This window comes from Garra rufa, chromosome 19, assembly GCF_049309525.1.
Source record: "Garra rufa chromosome 19, GarRuf1.0, whole genome shotgun sequence".
Classification (NCBI taxonomy): domain Eukaryota; kingdom Metazoa; phylum Chordata; class Actinopteri; order Cypriniformes; family Cyprinidae; genus Garra; species Garra rufa.
This window is the reverse complement of record NC_133379.1, coordinates 39,502,519-39,526,918: the sequence shown is the minus strand read 5'-3', so window position 1 is coordinate 39,526,918 and position 24,400 is coordinate 39,502,519. Positions and strand designations below refer to the sequence as shown.

Below are 24,400 nucleotides of genomic sequence, written 5' to 3'. Positions count from 1 at the left end.
TAAAAAAAGAATAATGACAAAATAAAATAAAGATAAATCAATTTCACAGGAATATGGATCAAAACAGTATATGCTTACAAAAAAATATGCTTACAATGTCCAAAAATCTTTTCAAAGTGGAAATTGACCTTATGCACAGAGCGTTCTTTAGAACTTCCGCATAAAGATAAGCCAGCTCGTAAACTTCAGCTGAAGATCATTTTATACGTGTTATATTTTAGGTGTACACTCGTGAGACTCATCTACTGCCTCGTTCTTATCAGAAACTGAGAAAAAATATAATTGCAACATAATAAACAATGTAAGCGGCATGAAAATTCAGTTTCATTTTATTTAACAACATAATTTAAATAGCTAAATAATTTACATGCGGAGCCTGGCAATCCCGTACTCTCCCTATCTGCATAGTTGTGCATTTAAATGCTGACAGCTAAACACCATCATAATGTGTTTATGCTAACGTTAGCTAGCTAGGATATTTCTCTTCAAGGACATCTTAATCATATTTTTGATAATCACTAACTTGCCTTCATAGTCATGAACAAATTTTTAAAATCTTTTATTATTTTCTAACTCTACAGCTGTGAAATAAAATGTACTTAAGGACTCACTTTTCATTCATAAAAACCGCATCGGAAAAAAATGACTTTTCACAGAAAACGTCTTTTTTTTGGCAAAAATAATATGGAATTACCGCAACCAATAGATGGCAGCAGAGGATTATTTATTATGCAGCTGCCTTTCAAACTCCCTCTATTTTCAAGACGTCTTGCTTTTCGATTTATTATAAAATTACTAGTAGCCTATAATAAATTGTATTACTTTTACCGCCCTTAAGTATATAGTATAGCAAGTGCAGAAAATCATTAAGCTCACACACAAACAGCCTATAAGGGTGAATTATTTAAATACTAATATAGTTCACTACAAATATGTTAAATATTTATGGGATAATAATTAAATAATGCACTCAATAAGAATCGATAGGAATTTGAAATACTTTATAAAATTGAATCTTTTAAAAATGTAATCTTTTTAGTAATCTTTTTATCTTTTAAGTTTTATCTTGAACTGTAAAATCTAATAAATAGCCTACATTTAACCAACACTGCTGTTACTGCTGTAGTTTTGTTACTCTGTATTTAATCTGAATCATTTAAGCTCTTTTTTTCGACATCAGCTTGTCAGATGTTTGTCCGGTTATTACTGTCAATTATAGCAATGACTCGCGCATATTTAGCCGATTTACTCGCGAATTTTTTTAAACTGGCATTTGTCATTCTTGAAACAGTATACATGGACGTTTAGTCCTCTTAGATAAACAACACTTTTCTTCGATTGTGAATGTATTATGTAGAGAAAACGACCAAAGTACGCTCATATTACGGTATAGTACAGTTGACCTGAAATGACTTAGCTGGCTTGACTAAACAATGAAGTATTCCGTGCATAAGGTCAATTAACCGATGACTTTAACCCTTGGAAAAACACATGCATCATTTTCAATGTCCACAGTAAAAATATGCAAATTTCTGTGCAAAAAGTGCACAATAAAGTGATTAGAAACAAATGTTATGTAGCTGGCATTTACGTTCATGCACACACCCACGACAGCCAAAAATGCGTTATTCATTGATGTATACTGTATGATAATCGAACAGAAAAAATAAAATAATAAGAACAATTACCAACAATAATGTGCTAAACCTTGTCTTGTGCCTTATCTTCAGACAGAGCATGTATTTCATGAAGTACACATTTCAGAACATAATGCAAAATATGCAGAACATAAACTGTTGTTTAGTCCAGCAGCCAAAGCCAAGTTTACCAGAGTAGTCTGGACGGTGTAAAAGATCTTCTGACTCATCATTCCCATATTCAGTTTTTTTTTTTAATTAACTGTTCATTAAATTGTTTTCTTATTTCAGTTACAATTATATTTATAAGTCTTCTATTCATCTCTCACCACGTATAATCCACGATGTGAGATTTGAGTCACTTAGACTTTTTATCGTGTAACTTATATTTAGGCCACTTTGCCATCGCAATTAGGCTACTTAAAATGAATAAATGAGCTGCATATTCAAAATCTTGCCCGTTATAGCGTCAAAACCCCGTTACTCACAAGTCATCACATCTCAAAGACGTAAATTGATTGACAGGTCTCTGTTAAACTAAACCAGTTAGGGTTGCGCTAAGCAAAAATGAGTTGATGACTGCACTACACATTATATTACTGTGATACTTTGAGCTCGAACATATTAAAATAACATGACTAATGATAAAAGCGAAGTAAAAAGCGGCTGATTGGGCTTTTTTTTTTTTTTAAAGCAGCCCAAATTTTGTCTATCCGCCCAATGCCTTATTCTCCGGTCCAAGCCGATCAAAAGAAGCCAAATTGGACGGAAACCCGCCCAATCTGGCAACACTGACTGTGGGCGGTGCTGAGGAAACGTAGTTTCACGTCACGCAACAGGAGATTCGACTAGGAGTAAATACAATGCAGATATCTTCAAATATATTTGGGACTAGTCGAAACGGAATTAGAGATATCTCTAATTACCTTTGCGGATATATGACGCGTCGTTTAAATATATCTATAACACCATTACAGATATCTTAAATTAAGTTTTGACTAGTCAAAATATGTTTACAGATATCTTAAATCCGATTTCTTACTAGTGCAATTATATTTGCAGATATCTCTAATTGTCATTCTGACTAGTCAAATTATAATTATCACTCGTCAAAATACAATTAGAGATATCTGCAAATATAGTTATGGATAGTCTGAACAAAGGTTTAAATGCTAAAACGGCTTGCGATAGCGCTATACTCTTCTGAACAGTGGTAACCTCAAAACTTTTCAAATCTCCAAACCTCTTTCAAAAATAACTCATTACATATATAAGAACAAGTAATTTTAAAACACTTAAAATTACCTTTTTTTTTTTTTTTTTTTTTTTTGCTTCTTAATTCGACCCCATGCAAAGCATGCTAGGAATTACACATGCACTTTTCGGTTAGTTGTGTCAACAAAAATTATTCATGTAGTTCCAACAAAATTATTAAGCTCAATTAATTTTTACAAATTTACGTGTACTGAACATAATGGAAATAAGTTAAAATAAGACAAAAACAAGTATTTAGTTGTTTCTGCTGATTTTAACCAAGTAATTAGAACAAGTACTAAAAATCACTTTTTTGTTTTGTTTACATTGCTAAACCTTAGCTGTAGAGGTAACTTTAGCTGCAGCTACGCACAGCACACAGCAATATAAACAAAGGTGCATGTTCACTTCCTTCTTGCTGTTTGAGGGAAAAAAGTTTCACGGGTGTAAAAAAAAAAAAAAAGTTTGTTTCCTACAACAGCAACAGTAGTGTTTACAACAGCAAACTCACCATAGCCTGTAAACAAAAATATTTGTTTGGAAATTTAATTAATAATGTAAATGTAATGTAATAAAATAATATCTATGAATTTTGAATAATGACCATGTCCTACACACAGTTTACTAATATATGTTCTTTATTATTCTGTATAACAGAAAAAAAAAAGCTTTAAACCCTTTAACTGCCCGCTCGACCAAATGGTTGAGCACATTTTGAGTCACTATATTTTATTAAGAGGAGTACCTAACTTAACTTAAGCTGATTGAGCCATCTCTACCATCTGGTTGAGCTATGTTATGCCAAAAAATTCCACTAGATGTCATTATGTCCATCAGCAGTACTTGTGACAACACTCCTTCTCTCATGGATGTCAGAATCAAAGAAATCACTCCTGCCATGTGAACTGTTTTTGGTGAAATTTTGCAAGCTAAGCATATTTTTTTGACATATTACACTGTAGGAGCCCTAACTTTACAAAATTATGTTGCTTGTTGACAAAAAAAAAATCAGTATGTTTTCAATAATTTTTCAAAAATGTGCTCAACCAAACGGTTGATTTGTCACTTTACGGTAAAGGTAGAAATGCTAAGCTAATGTTTTCAAATCATCCTTTTCTGCAGTCAGAATGGACTATTTGCTGATAAATATAAACTTCTGATCATTCATAGTTATGAATATGACACAGCTATTGTTATTGCCTCATGAATATACTTAGATCATTTCTTAAGTATGTCTTTTTTGCCACTTTTGGATATTTTTTTAAGTAAATATAATGAAATCATAGAAATAATGTTTGAAAAACATAATGATCAGTTGCAGATACATGACAAATACTGGTGTATTAACATTAACATTTTAAGATTGTTATTTATTTGTTTGTTGTTTTTTTGTTTGTTTTGTTTTTTTTACAACAGTTTCTATGGTAAAAGAATGCGCACTCTCACTGTCAAGAGATGATGCTGAAAAGTTTTACAATCATTAGTTTTTTATATTGTTTGAAAGATTGTTTCTAATGTTGGTTTACACTACACAACATTGCTGGTTTACAAAGAAATGTTCATTTATCTAGAAACAAAAATTCTGTTGCACTGCCACACTTGCCGGCGTATTTCTTGAAACATAAAAGCCTAAAATGCCATTATATTATCTTTTGCTGTTTTTTTATTTTATTATTATTATAACTTATTTATTTTTTTAATGCAGAAAGAATGTAATGTCTTTTGTTTTGTTACTTTTAGTTACAAAACAAAACAAAGTTTAGTACTAGAGTTTTTTTTTATTGGTATTAACAACAAGAAAACATAATTTCCGTGATAAAATGAAAACCTGAAATATTTAATGGCATACTTCAATAAATAAAGAAGATTCAATATACAAAAATATTTTTTTGATTATAATTTTAAATAAATTAGTGTTATAGTTCATATTTTCAGATTTTCATAGTATAAGTATGAATTCCAGTTCCTTTACCATTAAGTGACATATCAACCGTTTGGTAGAGGTCAATATTTAAAAAATGATGGGATTTATAGAAAAAAAAAAACATTGAGTGTGGTTATTAGTGACATAAAGACATAAAAAATGCAAACAAAAATTTTTTCCATTGCCTTTTTCTTGGTGGGGCAGTTAAAAGGTTAAGGTTTGGACAACTTAAGACACTTGCGTTTCTAATCCTAGTGTAATTAATAGGGGCAAAGAAAATCTTCTTTAACTTTTGAACTTACATTTTTTTTTTCTGTTCTGTGATTCTTTTTCAACTGCGTCACAGCAATAGCTGCTGTATCAACACAGAAGCATCTGTATCAATACAACAATATATTGCTGTATTTTGAGCACAGCCCAATTCAAAGCCTTCTATATGCCCCCTTTATCCTTTGAGCATCTATCCCGCCAAACGTCTCTGCCCCACTATTGAGATCTTGCATTCTGTAGCCACATTTGAATGCTATGGATTTCAGTCTGTTACTACACAAAGTATATAAAGACTTGAAATATAAGTTATGTTGGATGGACGACTGTAGTGATACTTCATGGTGTTTTTGGTCCTTTTTAGAGCTTGGCAGATGTGGTCACCATGAATTTCCAGTCTGGAAAAAAAACAGTGTGAAAAGTCACCATACAGGTTTGGAACAATATTAGGGTGAGGAAATTATTACAGACTTTAATTTTTGGGTGAACTATCCTTTTATGTAGAAACCAAGAAAATCTTTAAACTCACCTCAGGGAAATCATGGCATATGCTCACTTTAAGACACTAAGGAAAAAGAAAATTTTAAGGACAGTATCTTATTGATGTTGTAGTAGTTAGTAAATATTTTTAGGGATATATACATTGTGTAACAATGTTGTGTTTGAAATACATTACTTACTATAAGGTGGATTTAAATCCTTGCTGTTTCGTCTTACAGGTTTCTTAAGCAATTTACTTGCTTGTGAATCATCTCTAACCCCTCCTTCATGTTCATCTAGAGGTCTGTCTTTGTCCCCTGATACTACAGAAAAATATCAAATGATTAGCATTTCCTGTATAAAATTCTTTCTACTGAGGATCTTTTTTTTAATCATAAACCTGAGCATTCATTGAAAAGGTTACGTACACAGATCTTTTATACTGGATTTTTACTGGATTAATTGATAATAAGTGACAGTACAGATAACAGATGTTTAAAATACTCACCAGCAGAGGGAGTATCTACTGTGGTCTGATGAAGTTCTCTGGATCGCACATCTCTCTGTGTCACTTTTCTCTCTCTGAATTCCAGCTGCCTCTCTCTGTCATCCAGTTCCTTCACTCTTTTATGCAGTTCTCTCTCTTTTTCGTGCAGACAATCTTCTTTAACTTTTGCTTCAGTCAGATTTTTTTGTAGTTGTTTTTTCTCGTCTTTGAGCAGTTCCTTTTCTCTTTGAAGTTTCTCATTTTCATGTTCTAGCTGACTCTCTCGGTCTTTGGAATCACTTAATGCATTTCGTAGTTTATTCTCTTTTTCCTCATACTCCACCTGAAAATAATTGCTGGCTTTTCTGAAAAACTCCAAATGCTGTGTAAAAAAACTGTTGTCTTTGATGTCTGTCATTGTCTTTATCTTTTTAAACAATTCATTAACACTTCTGTCAGTGTTCTGCAAAAGGCAGTATCTTTTTTCACACATCTTCAAACAGGTGTTCTTTTTTGGATCATTGTGTATAGCCCTATCCATAAATAATACCATGCAATAGTCCAAGACCTCCTTCCCGAACACCTCACTGAGCGCTCGTAAAAGGTAATCTTCGCTACCAGAGTTTTTTAGATCTCTATGCACTAATAGAAAGGCATGAGGCCCAGGAAACATCATTGATACAAATGACTCAATTTCATTTCTGATAGATTTGACTTTCCTGTGGAAAAACAGGTATGATTTCAAGTGTTCCAGCCATTTAAATGGAGTTTTTAATACAGAAACTTGTCGTCCACAAACATGAGCACTTCTAGGCTCTAATTTCCCAAAACTAAATGTATTTGTTTTTTCTCTTTTCCTAAAGATTGTGGCACAAGCTTTATCCATAAGATCATCATCACCTCCAAGCACTATAAATCTCAGCTTTTCAATGGAGCCTGTAGACCATCCAGCTGCATCTGTCATGGTTTCATCTGTTAAAAAGTGAATAAAGCAATGTCAGTAGTAGACAAAAGCATTAAACATGCCTAAACGAAATTTTAATTTGCAAACACAATTGGAATTAAAAAAAATAATGTAAACCATAAAGCTAAATCTGCAGAAGAAAAAAATTTAAAGATATAATTAAAAACAGTGTTTCTCAACCTTGGTCCTGGGTGCCCCCCAACACTGCACTATTGTGTGCCTCCCTAATCAAACACACCTGATGTGAGCTCATTAGAAGAAACTGCAGAACTTGAAATGAGTGTGTCAGACAGGGGCGCCACTAAGGGGGGGTAAGTTAGGACAATTCTAAGGGCCCACGCCTTTTAGGGGCCCCCAGAGATCTGCTTTTGTGTGAAAACCTCATATTTTGTCATAGGGCCCAAAATTGCGAGCGGCGCCCCTGGTGTCAGATAAGGGTGACATACAAAATGTGCAGTGATGGCAGGCACCCAGGACCAGGGTTGAGAAACACTGCAGTAGGCAAAGAAATCTATGCTTTTATTTGGGGTGCTTTTAGAGCAGGGGTGCCCAACCCTGTTCCTGGAGATCTACCTACCTGCAGACTTTAGTTCCAGCCCTGCTCCAACACAGCTGCCTGTTATTATCAAGTGCTACCTCAGAGATTAATTAGCTGGTTCAGGTGTGTTTGATTAGGGTTGGAGCTGAACTTCGTAGGATGGTAGCTCTCCAGGAACAGGGTTGGGCACCCCTGTTTTAGAGCATTGAGTGTAGAGCAGAGTCCATTGTTGTTAAGAGTTTGGTTAGTGTGAATTCTGTTCAGAGTTGGTATACTTTGCATCATGTGTGAATACAGTGGATATGTGAAGACCAAACACAGGTCAAGTGGTAAGTAGGATAATTCCTCATTTGTATGTAAATGTAGAATGCTGCTTTAGCTCCAATCCAACTCTTACATTTGAATTATAATATAAACTGTATATGAATTTAAATCACTTTTAATTTGGTACTCTTTGTGTCAAAGTATTCTGTTACCAGTTGAATTTCTTTGATTTAAATTAAGTAAAATAATAAAGTAATGTATTATAATATAATTATGAATAAAATAAAATAATGCATAATACAACCCGGAAATGTTGGGACGTTTTTTAAATTTAAGTAAAAATAAAACTAAAAGACTTCTAAATCACATGAGCCAATATTTATTCACAACAGAACATAGATAACATAACAAATGTTTAAAATAAGCTCATTACAAATGTAATGCCTGCTACAGGTCTCAAAAAAGTTGGCACAAGGCAGACAAAGGGCTGAAAAGATTTTGCTGGGAGATCATCTAGCAACTAATTAAGTTAATTATTAACGGACCTGATGTCTGTAATATGATTAATGCTGCGTTCCAGGCAGGTTTTTTAGCTCGTAAATCACGACTTCAAATCACGACTCACCGCTTTGTAGCGTTCCAGGCAAGTCACCCCAAACTGCCTGAGCGCATTTATTATTATTACATTATTATTCATTTGTTTGCAACGTTATATTGTCCTAAAGGCTATTTTTTCACTGTGTACCACTTGCATAAACACCGGGCATAAACACCTTGGTTTTTCGCGGGCTATGTCACGTCAGAACTCGGAACTCGGAACACATCGATCTAGTACGAGTTCACGAGTGGGAAGTCATGGGTTTGACTGCTGTTCCGGTGCACTTTTACGGGTAGAAGGTTGGAAAAACACGAGTAACGGGTTGCCTGGAACGGGGCATAACTGTAAAAGGGATGTCTTAGAGCACTGGTTCTCAATTCAAGTCCTGGGCCCCCCCTGCTCTGCAGTTTTTGCATGTCTCCCTTATTAAGCACACCTGAGATCTTCAGCTCGTTAGTGCAGTTCATGGATTTCTCTCCTAATGAGCTGATGATCTCAATCAGGTGTGTTAAATAAGGCATATATGCAATCTGTGCAGAGTAGGGAATTGAGTAGAATTGAGTACCACTGTCTTAGAGAGGCAGAGTCTCTCAGAAGTAAAGATGGGCAGAGACCCTCCAATCTGTGAAAGAGTGCACAAAAAGATTGTGGAATACTTTAAAAACAATGTTCCTTAATGTCAAATTGCAATAGCTTTGCAAATCTTATCATCTACAGTGCATAACATCATCAAAAGATTCAGAGAAACTGGAGAAATCACTGCGTAAGGGACAAGGCCAAAGACCTTTGTTGGATGCCGGTGGTCTTTGGGCCTTGAGATGGCACTGCATCACTCATCAGCATGACTGTGTCATTGACATTACTAAATGGGCCCAGGAATAGTTCCAGAAACCACTGTCAATAAACACAATCCGCCATGCCAACTAAAGCTCTATCATGCAAAAAGGAACATGGTCCAGAAACGCCATTGTGTCCTTTGGCCCAAGACTGTTAAAGTGGGAAAGTGTTTGATGTTTTATTGTGAATAAAATATTGGCATTTGATTTTGAAATTCTTGTAGTTTTCATTTTATTAAAATTTAAAAAACGTCGCAACATTTCCAGAATTCTGGTTGTATATCATTGCATCTGGCTGTTCCCATAATTTTCTACAGGTGAAAAGAAGCACTGGAATATGAATATGGGATATGGATTATTATTCCATCTTTCAAAGGTATCTCCTAAACAAATCCTTGTTTTATTTCGGACTTTGTCACGACGTATTTCGGATTCATAACGAGGTCTTTTAGGTTTCGTAACGTTATACATGTTTTATCCGACACATTCGTAGCTCCAGCTTTAACTAGAGCAGAGCTGACAACCCGGATGACGAAACTCTACTGACTTCGTGATTAGTAGATATCTGGAGGGTGGAGCCTCAGAGCAAAACACAAAATGACAACAATAACATCAGTTGTGGGCTGCAACTCTCACTTTTAAATGACAATATCCTGGCCGGACCACTGTTGTCAGTGACATAAGTATTTGAAATTAACATGATTTCTTAATGTCTAGTGACATGTCAGGGCCATTTTATGATTAACTGAAATAAATTTCCTACATACAGTTCCTTCAATAGTGGAAATGTTTACAACTTAAATATACAAACATGTTGAATTTCAAGGCCTGGAAAAATTATGCATTGCATCATCAGTGTGACATTTCAGTTAATGCAGTTCAACATGCTTTTTTGTTTCATTATTTTACTTTCATGGTAAATATTCAAATATGAATATTGCAACTCGGGTATACTTGTTACCAAACTATAGTAACAATTTTAATACAATTTATAATTCAACTTCAAAGAAACTAAATTAATATGCACCTGATTGATCTTGTTCTTGGTCCGCTGTTATGCTGGTATATGTCTGTGAAACTGAGGAAAACAACTTGTAAATGTAACAGATAAATTTTTACCAGACTCAACAGTGTATGCTTTCCTCCAATTTTGCCTTTCATATAATATTTGCTCCGTGAGTTTAAACCAACTGCTGTTTTTGTGAAATTTATTGAATATATGAAGTCAGTTGCTGTCTACATATAATACTATTCATACAACTCTTTTATTTTTTTTAACATAAACAAATGTTGGTATGGATCTTTTTATGTTTAAAATTATTATAGAGTTAATACTACTCTAAAACACAATACTATAACGCTACCAAGCCTCTAAAAAAAAAAAAAAAAAAAAAAACAGCAAATAGTCTGGTTCTTGAGCCAAATGTCAAAAAATACTACCAAATTAACTGTTTACTTACCACTATCTACAAGAGAACCTGTAATAAAACATATTTAAGTGTTAGAACTCATTTTACTGTAAAATACATACATCTATTTTACTCATTACATCTTTCACATGATGAATCTTTTCATCTGGAAATTCAGAAATTCCTTCATTAAGTTTTCTCAGATCATGTGAGAAGTTTTCACATTAAACTAGCTATTTTATATTAAAATACCATTATGTAGGATATACAGGGGCGCAACTGCACATTTGATGAGGGGTATGCAAGATCAGTGTTGATCAGACCCCCCCATATTTTTCACTTTTACTTATATAGAGGTAATTCACTGAAGATTTCTGCCACCAGGAAAAAAAAAAAAAACTATTAAAATTAATATCATAATATTTTCATTATGACAACTAAATGGAGAGAGCTCATTTATCCTACCATTTCCACTCTGTAATAAACGTTTACGTTTTACTTTTGGATTTATATTTAGACATTATAGATGTTTTGTACTGTAGTACCGTACCAGTCAATAGACTTTTTAATGTTTTTTTAAAGAAGTCTCATCTGCTTACCAAGCCTGCATTTATTTAATCCAAAGAACAACAACAACAGTAAAATGTATTTTATTCCTGTGATTTCAAAGCTGAATTTTTAGCATCATTACTTCAGTGTCACATGATCCTTCAGAAATCATTCTAATATTCTGATTTACTGCTCAAAAACATTTATTATTATTATTATTATTAAAGCAGCTGAGTAGATTTTATTTTCAGGTTTTTCAATTAATAGAAAGTTCAGAAGAACATAATTTATCTGAAAGAAAAATCTTTTTTAACATTATAAATGTCTTTATCATCACTGATCTTTGATCAATTTAAAGCATCCTTGCTAAATAAAGGTGTTAAATTGTATAATTCCAAAATTTTGATTTCTGAAGGACCATGTGACACTGAAGACTGGACTAATGATGCTGAAAATTCAGCTTTGATCACAGAAATAAATTTCATTTTAAAATATATTCAAATAGAAAGCAGTTATTTTAAACAGTAGAAATATTTTTATAGTTATATAAATAGTTATATAAAACACTGCTGTAAGTTTTTTTTTTAAGTGGGCTTTGCGATGTACTTACTTTATCACCGATCATACTTTACAGCCTGGTTCCACATTCAAGGTTTACACCAAGGTCATAGTTCAATTATTCCTATTTATTCAACTATGATTTAACTAACGTTAGCTTTTACAAGTGTGTCTTTGGTAAAAAGATCTGCATGTGTGATTTCTTTTTTTTTTAGACAAAGTAATGACATATTTTAGTGATATATCAGTGAAAGTGTCTGTGCGGGCATTCATATTATCCTGGGACTATAGGCTTAAGCCTGGATTCAATTTGTTTGGTTACTCAAAGTTTTTTTATTTTAATTTGTTTTGGCACTTTTTTTTTTTTTTTGCATGGGTTGGCTTTTTTTTTTCCACTGATCAATATGTTATGTATTTTTTTCCCCATAGAGACATATAACAATCGCTTACTCATATTTAATGTAAAAAGCAGCTGCCCTCATGTTTTGCCGCATGAGTCAGGACAACAACTGAGTAAATTTTTTGTCATCATTTTAGGACTGTAATATGAAGAGTGTACAAGGTAAATATCTATTTGTAAAATATGTCACATGACTAAATATGCATCATCGTTTTCAAAAGGTTGTGGCCAGAAGGGATACAGCTCATACCAGTGTTCTAAAATATTTGGTGTCTGAGATATTTTGTGTCACTAGGCAGAGCATTCATGAATATTCATGAGTTTTGTGTTAAAGTGACTCTAGATGTATTAGTGTTTTTATCGGATCACAAAAGCTTTTTAACAAGGTAATTATGTTTCAGCTTCGAGCGAAGTTGAGCTTAGAATATATGCCTTATCGTGTGTCTGTGCACAAAGTGTTTTAATTGTCCGGTGTGTGATGTTTATTCAACGATTACAACCATTGATCGTTAGATATGCTACAATTATAAGAACAATAATCTGTTAAAAATTGTATACATTACTTTGTTTTGCCTTTAGATATATGTTATTTGATCATGTTTTATGTTTAATATTTTACAATTAATGTGTATATATTGTGGCATAACAAAACTTGCTTACTGCATTATGTCTGTATGGTATAAAGAACAAAATAAAGACTCTTATAAAGCATTAAAACCTTTTACCAACTGTTTCTCCTAAATATAAGGGTATTTATATTTTTATAAGGTATAAAAATCTGGTGCCATTGACCTGGGAATATGATAGATATGTATATGATTCTATATTCTAACACAATAAAAGTCTTATCCCAACATTTATACTGCAGAACAAAGTGGCAAAAGATGAATTTTTATGAGCCTATAAAATGTATTTGCCTGTTTTTTTTTTTCTGTTGTTTTTTGTTTGTTTGTTTTTTACCAACAAAGAGTGGTTGCATCATGTCATTGGATTCCTGGTGTCAGAATTATATAACAAAGTTGGTTCATTTGTCTTTGCATGTTGTATGGTTCACTTCAGGAGTTATGAAAATTTGTGTTTTCCACCACTTGCTATGACATAATTTCAAGATGTCCAGTAAACGAACCCCATGGGACATTAGTTGACCTTGGCAACATCAAATATTCTTAAACTCCATTAGGGTTACAAAAAACTGCCAGGTGGGTGCATAGGAACCTATTCTTCCTGCCCTACCATATTTTTTTGTCTTAATTATTTGAAGGATAAATCTGGGGAGTAAGGATATTCATTTAACAGTGATACACATGTTTAAATGTTTGATCATGTAGTCCTACCGTACTCACTCAGTTCACTTTCATCACCGCGACCTGTTCAACAAAACAAGCAGCCAAAATTAAGAGTTAATAAAAAGGCAATGTCTTAATAGCTAGGCCTACTACTTGAATTAGTGCCATTGAATTCCCTTGTAATATATCTTACTCACATTCTCAAAGCAAGACAGAGTACTATACACGGTTACTTACCTTTGCTTTTGTTTTTGCGTTTTCGTCTCTTCGCCATACTGCAGAGAATAAATAATATGAAACAAAAGTAACAAAATGTCAACTGTTAGAAAACTCAAAATAAACAGATTTTGGGCCGAGGCAATCTTCCGCAAACAGGGTCGATTCGAAAGTGAAAGAAACTAAACTTTGGATCTGATTCACTAAGTGTGCGTACGTACGAATTTCTGCGTAAAATATGCGTACGACCTCTACAGCAAATGACTAAATCGCTAAAAATCATGATGATATAATTTACTCTAATTTCAGGAGAAATTGTAGAAACGACTGAAACCACGCTTACGCGAAATGTTCTTGGTGACTTTATCATGTTAAGCGATTTTTTTTTCGAGGCATCTTCTATGCGTACGAAGTACGACATAGTTACTAGTTAGTTAGTAAATGATGCTCAGGTTATATCAGTTCTCTGCCACACTGGTCTGCCCCTTCCTCAGAATATTGCATCTAGTAACTGCGTATGCAGCTTCGTTTCATGTATTTGTAACTTACTATAAAATATTTGGCTATTTTGCAAAAGGGCAACAAAAATATCCACTGTTTTCCCTCATCCGTTAATAACACCAAAAGAAGAAGAACTCGCTTACTTTAAGGAAATACTGGGAAAAACGTCAAATGACATTAGTGCACATTTATTTAGCTTCCTAAAGGCCACTGGTCTCGCAGATAGACAGTTTACAGCTTTGGAAATTAATATTATTATAAAAAAAGGGGAGGGGAAGGAGGAGGAAGGAGGCAAATAATTTTTTTTTTTTTTTTATTTTCCTTTATAGTTTATCTCTTTCTAGCTCCGGTGCACACTGCAGTGGGGCGTTGCTAGACCCTTTTTACTGGGGCACGTGCCCTAGTAAAAATATGCTGTGCCCCAGTAAAATCTCAAATTTGAGTTATAATTTACATTGATAATCCCAAAATAAAGACATTAAATTACATGAAACAACTGAATTAACGAGTAATGGGGGGCCTGTGCCCCAGTAGAGCTTTAGGTCTAGGAACTCCCCTGGGTGGCGGTAATGCAACATTAAACATCAAAAAGACGAAAGAAGAAACAGAAGAAGTGGGCGGTGCTTGGTCGCTCCAGGCAAAGGCTGCATCCGAAATCGCATACTTCCATACTATTTAGTAGGCAAAAAGCAGTAGGCGAAGAAAAAGTATGCATGAAATCTCAAACACCACAAAAGAGTAGGCGAGATTTACCAGGATGAAGCACTTTTTCTCGCGAGATTCAGGTGTACGTATACCTAAGTATCGTTCGAATATGCCTACTTACCTACTATATAGTAGGCGAAATGGGTACGTGAGAAGAGTAACCACAAAAGAGTAAGCGAGAGATCCCCGGATGCCTACTGCGTCCCGCCCAGATTTCGAAGTGCCGATCGAGGGATACTTTTCTACTTTTCTATCCCAGAAGCCCACGGGAGATCAATACATCATCATCGAACGTGATGGAGAACAGCAACGAGGGTGTTTCCAAAAGTGAGTAACCCAGTATAGCAGTTTTTATTTACAGGCTGTGAACACATGATTGTCAGAACAATTACTTTGAATAAAGCTTTGTTTTATGTGTCTTTGACTTGTATTTATTTAACATCAAGGTTACTTTTATTTATTCTTTTACAAATTTATTCATGTTTCTTGTTGTCAGTTAATAAAATATAGCATTAATTCATTACTTGACTGAGAATTGAGATGTATTCACATTGACTGCATAGTCATGAATAGGTATGTCATGCATATGGCGTATTAAAAAATGCATGTAGTTCATTTTACTAAAAATATAATTAATTAGTGGTTAGCATTTATCAGTATTATTGTTCATAAGAGTTGGTGTTGTCTAGCAATGCATTCCGAGGTCATCTTTAATTTCTAAGTAATACTTAATTCTTTCGAGTGTAAAATCAAAAGTCTTCTCCAAAGACGTGATCTTCCAGCAGCTGATTGACGTCTCCTTTGTGCAGATATTACAAACATTGCAAACAAGGAGGGCAACGTACTAGGTAGGGTTGTCGTGATGCCATTGGGTGTTCTGTGCACCCGTCGCCTTTATTTTATTTTATTTTATTTTATTTTATTATCACTGCAGAACTTATAAGTACATACAACCGCAGGAAAAGATAATAGGCTGTTTTATCAGTAAAAAATCATAATGACAGAAAAAAACTGTAAAGGGTTTGCGTACATGTGATTCTCTACACGTGAAAAAAAGATTAAATATCTTTAAATTATCGTAATACTCATTTAATCATAATGCATTAAAATTGCATGTGTTGTTTTTTGTTATTTATAATCCTCGGGGATGAAACAAGAGAAATCCCACAATAAAAAGAGGAAAACGTACTCGGTTACTAACGTAACCTCGGTTCTCTCTAGAGAGGTCTCTCGTACTGCGTAAGAAGTATCTTACGCTAGGGGAAAATCCTTTTCTGCGAGATATTGAAGCCAAAAATTATCCTTAATTTTGAAATAATGTAAAGCGCGTTGCAGCAGCATACAGACATAGGCGAAACAGCTTGCGCGCCTATTGGCTGCTCTGCGGCAACTGCAGCAGCCTATTAGAGCGAGGCCTGACGCGACGGCAGATCCAATGGGGGCATTTCGCGCCCTTTGCGTCGCTTCGCGCCCTTTTCGTAGCTTCCCGCCTAAAAGGGCGTGGTCTAGACCTATAAATATCGCTCATAGGCAGCTATTATCTGGTTTTTCATCATCAAAGCAACCAGAGCGTGCGCATGCACGGCAAGATACGCAGTACTCGTTCCCTCTCTAGAGAGAACCGAGGTTACGTTAGTAACCGAGTACGTTCTCTTACGAGAGGGAACGAGTACTGCGTAAGAAGTATCTTACGCTAGGGGACCCAGTGTAAAACGCCGTGCATGCTGAGATCTGACACCAAAGACCCAAGGGCGAAAGCCCGGGGTTCATACAGTTCATAATCACCTATAGAACTCACAGGGAGTCCGGGGAAGAGGGAGGGGCAACGCCGCACTCTTCCACATAGTGCAGCGTCACTCAGACGCTAAGTAAACGTACATACAGGGCGGGGTTACGGCCTGAGCTGACGTAAGAATAAGGGTCTTCACACAGTTTGCTCAGACACATCTTGTGCTATCACTTTCACTGTCGACCCTAGAGCTGTGCTCAGTAGACGCAGCATTCCGAGCTGATAACATCAGGTCAGACAACACTGAACATCTAGACTGACAGCAATCTGGCCTGTAAGGCGGGAACCTCCAGGTTGTAAAACCTTATAAATGTAGACGGAGAGGCCCAGCCCGCCGCCGTACAAATATCTTGCAAGGCAATCCCACTCGACCACGCCCACGATGAGGCCACGCCCCTCGTGGAATGTGCTCTGACACCTAGCGGGCACTGCATGCCCTTGGAAGCATATGCCAACGCAATAGCATCAACTATCCATCTGGATAAGCTCTGTTTCGACGCGGCCAGTCCCTTGGGACGCCCATAAAACGAAACAAAAAGCTGCTCTGTCTGTCTAAAAGCAGACGAGCGAGACACGTAAGCTCGTAATGCCCTGACTGGGCATAGGAGGCTCGCGTCCGTTTCCTCATCATTGACCGGTAGGGCTGACAGCGCGATGACCTGTGCCCTAAACGGTGTGTTGAGTGATTTTGGAACGTAACCATGTTTGTGTTTGAGTATGACTTTAGAGTCATTAGGTCCAAATTCCATGCACGTCGCGCTCACAGAGAGTGCGTGCAAATCCCCTATGCGCTTCACTGAAGCGAGAGCCAGCAGAAACACGGTCTTAAGAGACAGGTATTTCAAATCAATCGTCTGCAGAGGCTCGAATGGTCCACCTTTCATGGCCTCTAGTACCACAGAAAGGTCCCATACGGGGACTGTGGGAGGTCTGGGGGGATTTAGTCTTCTAGCTCCCTTCAGGAAGCGAATAACTAAATCGTTCCTTCCTATTGACTGACCTAGCGTTGTGCTCGAGAACGCTGTTATGGTCGCCACATAGACTTTGAGCGTGGACGGGGTTCTGCCCTTGTCCAGCAGCTCTTGTAGAAAGGAAAGCACCTCCATCACACCACAGTTAGTGGGTGACGAGCTGCGCACCAGCCCGAAAACACTGACCATTTTGAGGAATAGAGCCGTCTCGTAGACGGGGCTCTAGCCTGCGTGATCGTGTTTAATACTCCTTTAGGGAGTTCATCATATATTCGCTGGTGGCCCAGACATGAAGGGACCACAGCTCTGGGTGAGGATGCCAAATCGAGCCGCTGGCCTGAGAGAGAAGGACTCTCCTCACTGGTATCGGCCACGGGACAGTGCTCGTCAGCTGCATCAGCGCTGGGAACCAGGGCTGGTTTTCCCAAAACGGCGTTATCAGCAGTATTGAACATCCTTTTTCCCTGACCCCCTCTATCACCTGAGGTAGGAGAGAGACGGGGGGGAAAGCATAGAGATGACGGCGGGGCCATTCGTGGGCCAGCGCGTCTCTGCTTTTGAGTAAAATTCCAGACAGTGAGCGTTGTTCGGAGACGCAAACATGTCTACTTCCGCTCTGCCGAATTTCTTCCACAGTAGTTGTACTGTCTGTGGGTGTAGAGACCATTCGCCTGCTGGAACATTGTTCCTGGACAGTCTGTCTGGCCCTATGTTTAGAATCCCCGGCACATGCGCTGCTTTCAGCGAGTGCAGGTTGCGCTGAGCCCATACCAGGAGGCGTTCTGCAAGTCTGTATAGGTTTTTGGACCTGAGACCGCCCTGGCGATTTATATAGGAAACCACTGACATGTTGTCCGAGCGGACTAATACATGGTTTCCTTTTATTTGGGGACAGAAGCGCATCAGCGCGTTCTGTACTGCCAACATTTCGAGGCAGTTGATATGCAGGAGCTTTTCCCGTTCTGACCACTGGCCAAAAAACGGTCTGCCCTCGAGCAGAGCCCCCCATCCCGAGGTGGACGCGTCCGTAGACACCACTTTTATTCTCGAGGAAGTCCCCAGGCTTACACCTAACTGGTACCAGTCGATTGCTCTCCACGGATTCAGGGCTGTGACACATTACTGATTGACCGTGATACGAAGCCGACCGGGCGCCCACGCTTGACGCGGGACGCGCGCTTTCAGCCAGAGCTGCAGTGGGCGCATACATAGCAGACCCAGCTGCAGAACTGATGACGCTGAGGCCATGAGACCCAGCATTTTCTGAAATTTTTTGAGCGGGACAGACGCGCCGCAGCGGAACGAGCCCGCTGTGCGCTGAATGTCTGCTGCGCGCTGTGGTGACAGCCGCGCTATCATTGACAGCGAGTCCAATTCTGTGCCCAGGAAGGAAGTTTTCTGACTGGGGGACAGTGAGCTCTTCGCCCAATTGACTCTGAGACCCAAATTCTCGAGGTGATCGAGTAACATGGTCGTATGCTGTACAAGCACTGAGCGAGACTGCGCTAGAATCAGCCAATCGTCCAAATAGTTCAGTATGCGCACGCCTTTCAGTCTGAGAGGAACGAGCGCTGCGTCCATGCACTTCGTAATGTACGGGGTGCCTGGGACAAACCGAACGGCAGGACTGTGTACTGATATGCCTGGCCCTCGAAGGCGAATCTCAAAAATCGCCTGTGACGTGACGCTATCTGTATTTGAAAATACGCGTCTTTTAGATCCACTGACACGAACCAGTCTCCTTGGCGAACTTGCGCGAGGATTTTTCTGGTCGTGAGCATCCTGAACCGACGCTTCACCAGCGCTTTGTTCAGTTGCCTTAGATCTAATATGGGTCTGTGACCCCCGTCTTTTTTCGGTACCAGGAAATATCTGCTGTACAGCCCCCCTTCGCTTTGAGCTTGAGAAAGGGGCTCTATGACCCCTTTGCTCAATAGTTTCGCCACTTCGGCTCGAAGCAGGTGTGCTGCTTCTGTCTGCATTGTGGTCTCGACGCGCGCTGTATAGCGGCGCGGGCGTCGGTGAAACTGTAGCGAATAGCCTCCTTTTATAATGTCCAGCACCCATTTCGAGACCCCTGGAAGCTTTTCCAATGCGTTTGCATGAATAGCTAGAGGCTGAATACGAAGCGCGCTCCGTTCTTTCATTAACGGAGTGGTTTCGGTATGCTGTGGCACCAGAGACGTGCTCGTGACATTCGGGGCGTGGGGCACGCTGATAGCGGGAACTATTATGTCTGTGTGTGTATGTGGTTGTGTGGCAACAGGCACATTTAACACACTGCAAACACCGTTCACCTGCATACACGTTAGTTTCGTTTGTACAGAAACCTTTTGACGTGCATAATGTGATGTTTGTGGGCACTGTTAAGTGGACACGTTTACCACATGTGAAGCGCAATCGATCTGAGCCGATTTTATGCGCGCAGGGTCTGTATGACAGGTTGTGCTTGTGTGTAGAAATGGGCACTGGAGGAGTGGGCATTTTGTCTACACGTGAAACACCATCGGCCGTGGCCGGGACTCCAGAAAATACACTCTATTGGGGAATTATCTGGGTAGCCGTGAAAACAACCTTTGTGTGCAGGCAAGCGGGCGACAGAACCGGCTTGTTGGCTGCAGCAAACACTGGAACAGTCACATTTAACACACTCCAAACATCGTTCGCTTGCATGGAGCGAATGCACGCTGATTTCATGCAAAACGTGCTCGTGATATTTGAGGCATGGGGCACGCTGATAGCGGGAACTATTATGTCTGTGTGTGGATGTGGCTGTGGGGCAGCGGGCACATTTAACACACTCCAAACAACGTTCGCCTGCGTAGAGCGAATGCACTTTTGGTTTCGTTTTCACAGAAACCGTTTGACGTGCATAATGTGGTGTCTGTGGCCACTGTGAAGCGGGCATATTTACCACGTGTGAAGCGCAATCGATCTGAGTCGATTTTATGTGCGCTGTGCTTGTGTGTAGAGATGAGCACTGCTAGTGGGCATTCTTACACGTGAAACACCATCGGCCGTGGCCGGTTGTGAAGCGCAATCGATCTGTGTCGATTTTATGTGCGCTGTGCTTGTGTGTAGAGATGAGCACTGCTAGTGGGCATTCTTACACGTGAAACACCATCGGCCGTGGCCGGTTGTGGAGCGCAATCGATCTGTGTCGATTTTATGTGCGCTGTGCTTGTGTGTAACGTTAGAGATGAGCACAGGTTAGTGGGCATTCTTACGACACATGAAACACCATCGGCCGTGGCCGGGACACCAGACAATACACTTTATTGGGGGTTTATCTGTGTAGCCGTGGGAACGACTTTTGTGTGCAGGCAAACGGGCGACGGAGCCGGTTTGTTGGCTGCAGAAAACACTGGAACAGTCACATTTCCTGGAACTGGACGAGCGAATAACTTTGGTGGGGGTCCGGCAACAGCGGGACTCGTACACCGTCGTTTTCCCAGTTGTGCTAGGACGATTTCGGAGGCTCAGGTTTCAACTCAATCCTGGGCCGCGGGCCGCGTCTGGCGGGGCGGCGGCCAGACGAGAAAAACGTCAGAAAGCGTTAACCACGGGTGCCTCTCAGCAACGGTGAGAGACCATGTTACGCAGCGCTGACGCGGCTAGGCGGCGGCGAAAGCGCGGCGAAGCAGGTTTGACGTCTGACGGCAAGCTTTAGAGGGGAGGGCCGACTTAGCACGCCGTCCAGCGGAGGGCAGACATAACTGGGCTGCTATCGCCTCTTCTGAGCAGCATGCGCGTTCCCGCTTTGGCGGGAAACGGAAATCCTCTTCCTCCTTCATGGCCCCCCTCGTCAGCGGCGTCGATGGAAGCGGTGGCAGACAGCGGCCGCTTTACGTCCGGAACAGAGGCTGACGAGGTCGATGAAGCAGGCGGGCGAACCGGCGAGCTTTGTCGGCTGGGGGAAGTGTCCGGGGCCCGCTGGGCACGGCGCTTTTTACGGCGCTACACCGCGGCGGGCGGGGGAGCAGTCTCAGTGAAGAAGGCAAGGCAAGTCCTCAGAGTCACCATTGGCATCTGCACGAGCCGTATGAAGGCATCTTTAAAAAGACGCTTTGCTCTTTTTAGAGAAACAGTGTGTATCGCAGCGGCGAAACACACTGTAGATTATAAAGGATATAGGCGCCGGAAAGCGCAGCAGGAAGGCACGGAAGGCGGCGTGGCCAGCAGCTTCAGTGGCTCGTCCCGCTGAGATGCTTGCAGTCAAACGGCGGCTTCTTATCCGGCTCCAGCGATGCGTGTGCTTCGCTTGAAGGATGAAAAATCAGATAATAGCTGCCTATGAGCGATATTTATAGGTCTAGACCACGCCCTTTTAGGCGGGAAGCTACGAAAAGGGCGCGAAGCGACGCAAAGGGCGCGAAATGCCCCCATTGGATCTGGCGTCGCGTCAGGCCTCGCTCTAATAGGCTGCTGCAGTTGCCGCAGAGCAGCCAATAGGCGCGCAAGCTGTTTCGCCTATGTCTGTATGCTGCTGCAACACGCTTTACATTATTTCAAAATTAAGGATAATTTTTGGCTTCAATATCTCGCAGAAAAGGATTTTCCCCTAGCGTAAGATACTTCTTACGCAGTACGAGAGACCTCTCGTAAGAGAACGCAGTTCTGTCTCTCTAACTCAATGTATTCCGCTATGAACTTCCTTGAACTATTTGAGGCTTCGTGAATCACGTGACGATCGAACGCTTTGTCTTGATTGACAGAAGTTCCGTCCAATCAGCAGCGACTACGCCGGTCACACAAAATACCTACCTTTTCCGTTTTGACGCATTTGTCGTTGTGTTTTCTGACTTGTCGTTTTGTTTTTTTGTTTGTCGTTGTGATTTCCGACTTGGTATTTTGTTTCCGGAGTTGTTATTTTGTTTTATGGTTTGCCGTTTTGTTTTTAGATTTGATATTGTGTTTTCTAATTTGTAATTTTGATTCTGGATTTGTTATTTGGTTTTCAGATTTGTTTTTTGTGTTGCGATTTGTTGTTGTGTTTTGCACTTCTCGGCCACCGTAGTACGGCCTTTTTTTATTGATTACTCTGGATTGAAGTACCAAGTTGACCATGCAAGCCAAACCATTTAATTGCTCAGAAAAAATATTATTTTGACCTACACACAGTTCATTTGTTTATACACAGTTCACACATGCATGGCTGCAGAATGAACCCCTTTTAAACTGCTCCAAAATAGTTATTCCAGGATGCATTCTAAAATGATTTAATGTTGTAGCACAATGTGGTGTCAACAAAACAGAACTATGTTACAGAAATGGAAAAATGCAATTTATACTGTGGGAGGAGTTAATTTAACACCTTTGTTTACCAGCAGACAAATATTAACAATGTAACTCTTTTAAGACCCAATAGTGAGTGTGTCCTTTTTAGAGCTTGTCAAATGTTTTAGCGATGAACTTCTTGTCTGAAAAAGAGTGTCACAAAAACAGAGGGTCATACAGATTTAGAATAACATGAGGGTGAGTAAATGACAGTCTTTTATTTTTGTGAGGACTACACGACTCACCTTTATCACAATCTATGACTTGTGACACTACAAAAAAATAACATTTTATTAATGGTACAGCAGTTAGTTCATATTTTAAGGGAACGATTCAGCAGTAACATTAGGTTGTATTTGAAATAGATTTCTTATACTGTAAACTTGATTTTTCAAGTATTTTCTACGGTAATTGACATTGTGCCAGTAGATGCTTTCAAGCTTCTAAGAAACTGGATTGAACTTGAAACATTTCAAGTTTGGACATCTGTTAACGATGCAACCGTGATATTTTAAAATAAGATCCTTTAAAACTATTTAAAGTCACTAAAGCTTGGTAGTGGATGGTAGCGGAAAACCGCACTGGTTTAAGATTTTGTCACATCTGTTCAAAATGGTTATAGTTAATAATAAGTGAAATAAAACACCCTTTAAACCACATAAAACCATTTTAATACATTTATGATTCAGTATACAGCAAGTGTGGCTCAGTTTTATCCTTTTTTGTGAGTATACAAATCTTTTGCAATAATAAAGTCGAATAATTATTCAGATTAAATCAAAGATCAATTTAAGAAAAACAATTAAACAATTTAAGCAATTAAAAAAAAAAAACGTTTAAACAAAACTATCAACAGAACTATATTGAACAGAAATATTGCTGTACAGACATTGAAAATAACGAGAAACCAAAAAAGTTCTTGGTACAGATTTGTGTTATATAGACTATTATAGACTTAACATTATGAGAGAGTCTTGGACATTTGACTTGGAATATAAAAGTTAAATTTACTACTGGTATGATACTTCATGTTGTTTTTTTTGTCCTTTTTAGAGTATATCAGGTGAACTTAGTCACTAGTCTGAAAAAGAGCAGCATGAAAATTTAAAGATAATTTATAGTGTGTACATGATGACAAATTTTTATTCTTGAGTTCACCTGCAGACACTAACAAGAAGAAATATTTTAGGTCAATATTTTTTTAATGCTACAGAGTTTAGCAACATTTTTTTTCTTGCATTTTCCTGCAGAAGATTCAGGACAGTGAACATCTGGTTGTAATGTAAATTTGGACATTTCAAAATTTCTGTATGTATAATTATAGCGACTGTTCTGTGAAAAGTCAGATCCAGATTTCTCTGTCTGTCTGTCATCCAGTTCCTTGACTCTTCGATCCAGTTCTTTTGCTTCAGTCAGATTACTGTGTAGTTGTTTTTCATTGTTCGTCAGCTGTTCCACTTTTCTCTGAAGTTTCTTTTCTCTGTCATCTT

At 38.6% G+C, this 24,400-nt stretch overlaps 1 protein-coding gene across 1 annotated transcript; it reads right to left on the bottom strand.

The window, feature by feature from the left end:
* Positions 1-3,552: 3,552 nt before the first annotated feature.
* Positions 3,553-13,820, bottom strand: LOC141293041 (uncharacterized). Its single transcript, XM_073825085.1, has 8 exons — positions 13,689-13,820; positions 13,509-13,532; positions 10,710-10,727; positions 10,277-10,327; positions 6,071-7,021; positions 5,763-5,885; positions 5,612-5,647; positions 3,553-5,480 (listed from the first exon to the last, which is right to left on the bottom strand). The coding sequence occupies exons 1-7, from the start codon at positions 13,723-13,725 to the stop codon at positions 5,640-5,642; spliced, it is 1,212 nt and encodes a 403-aa protein (XP_073681186.1). The 5' UTR covers positions 13,726-13,820; the 3' UTR covers positions 3,553-5,480; positions 5,612-5,639.
* Between the last annotated feature and the right edge of the window lie 10,580 nt (positions 13,821-24,400).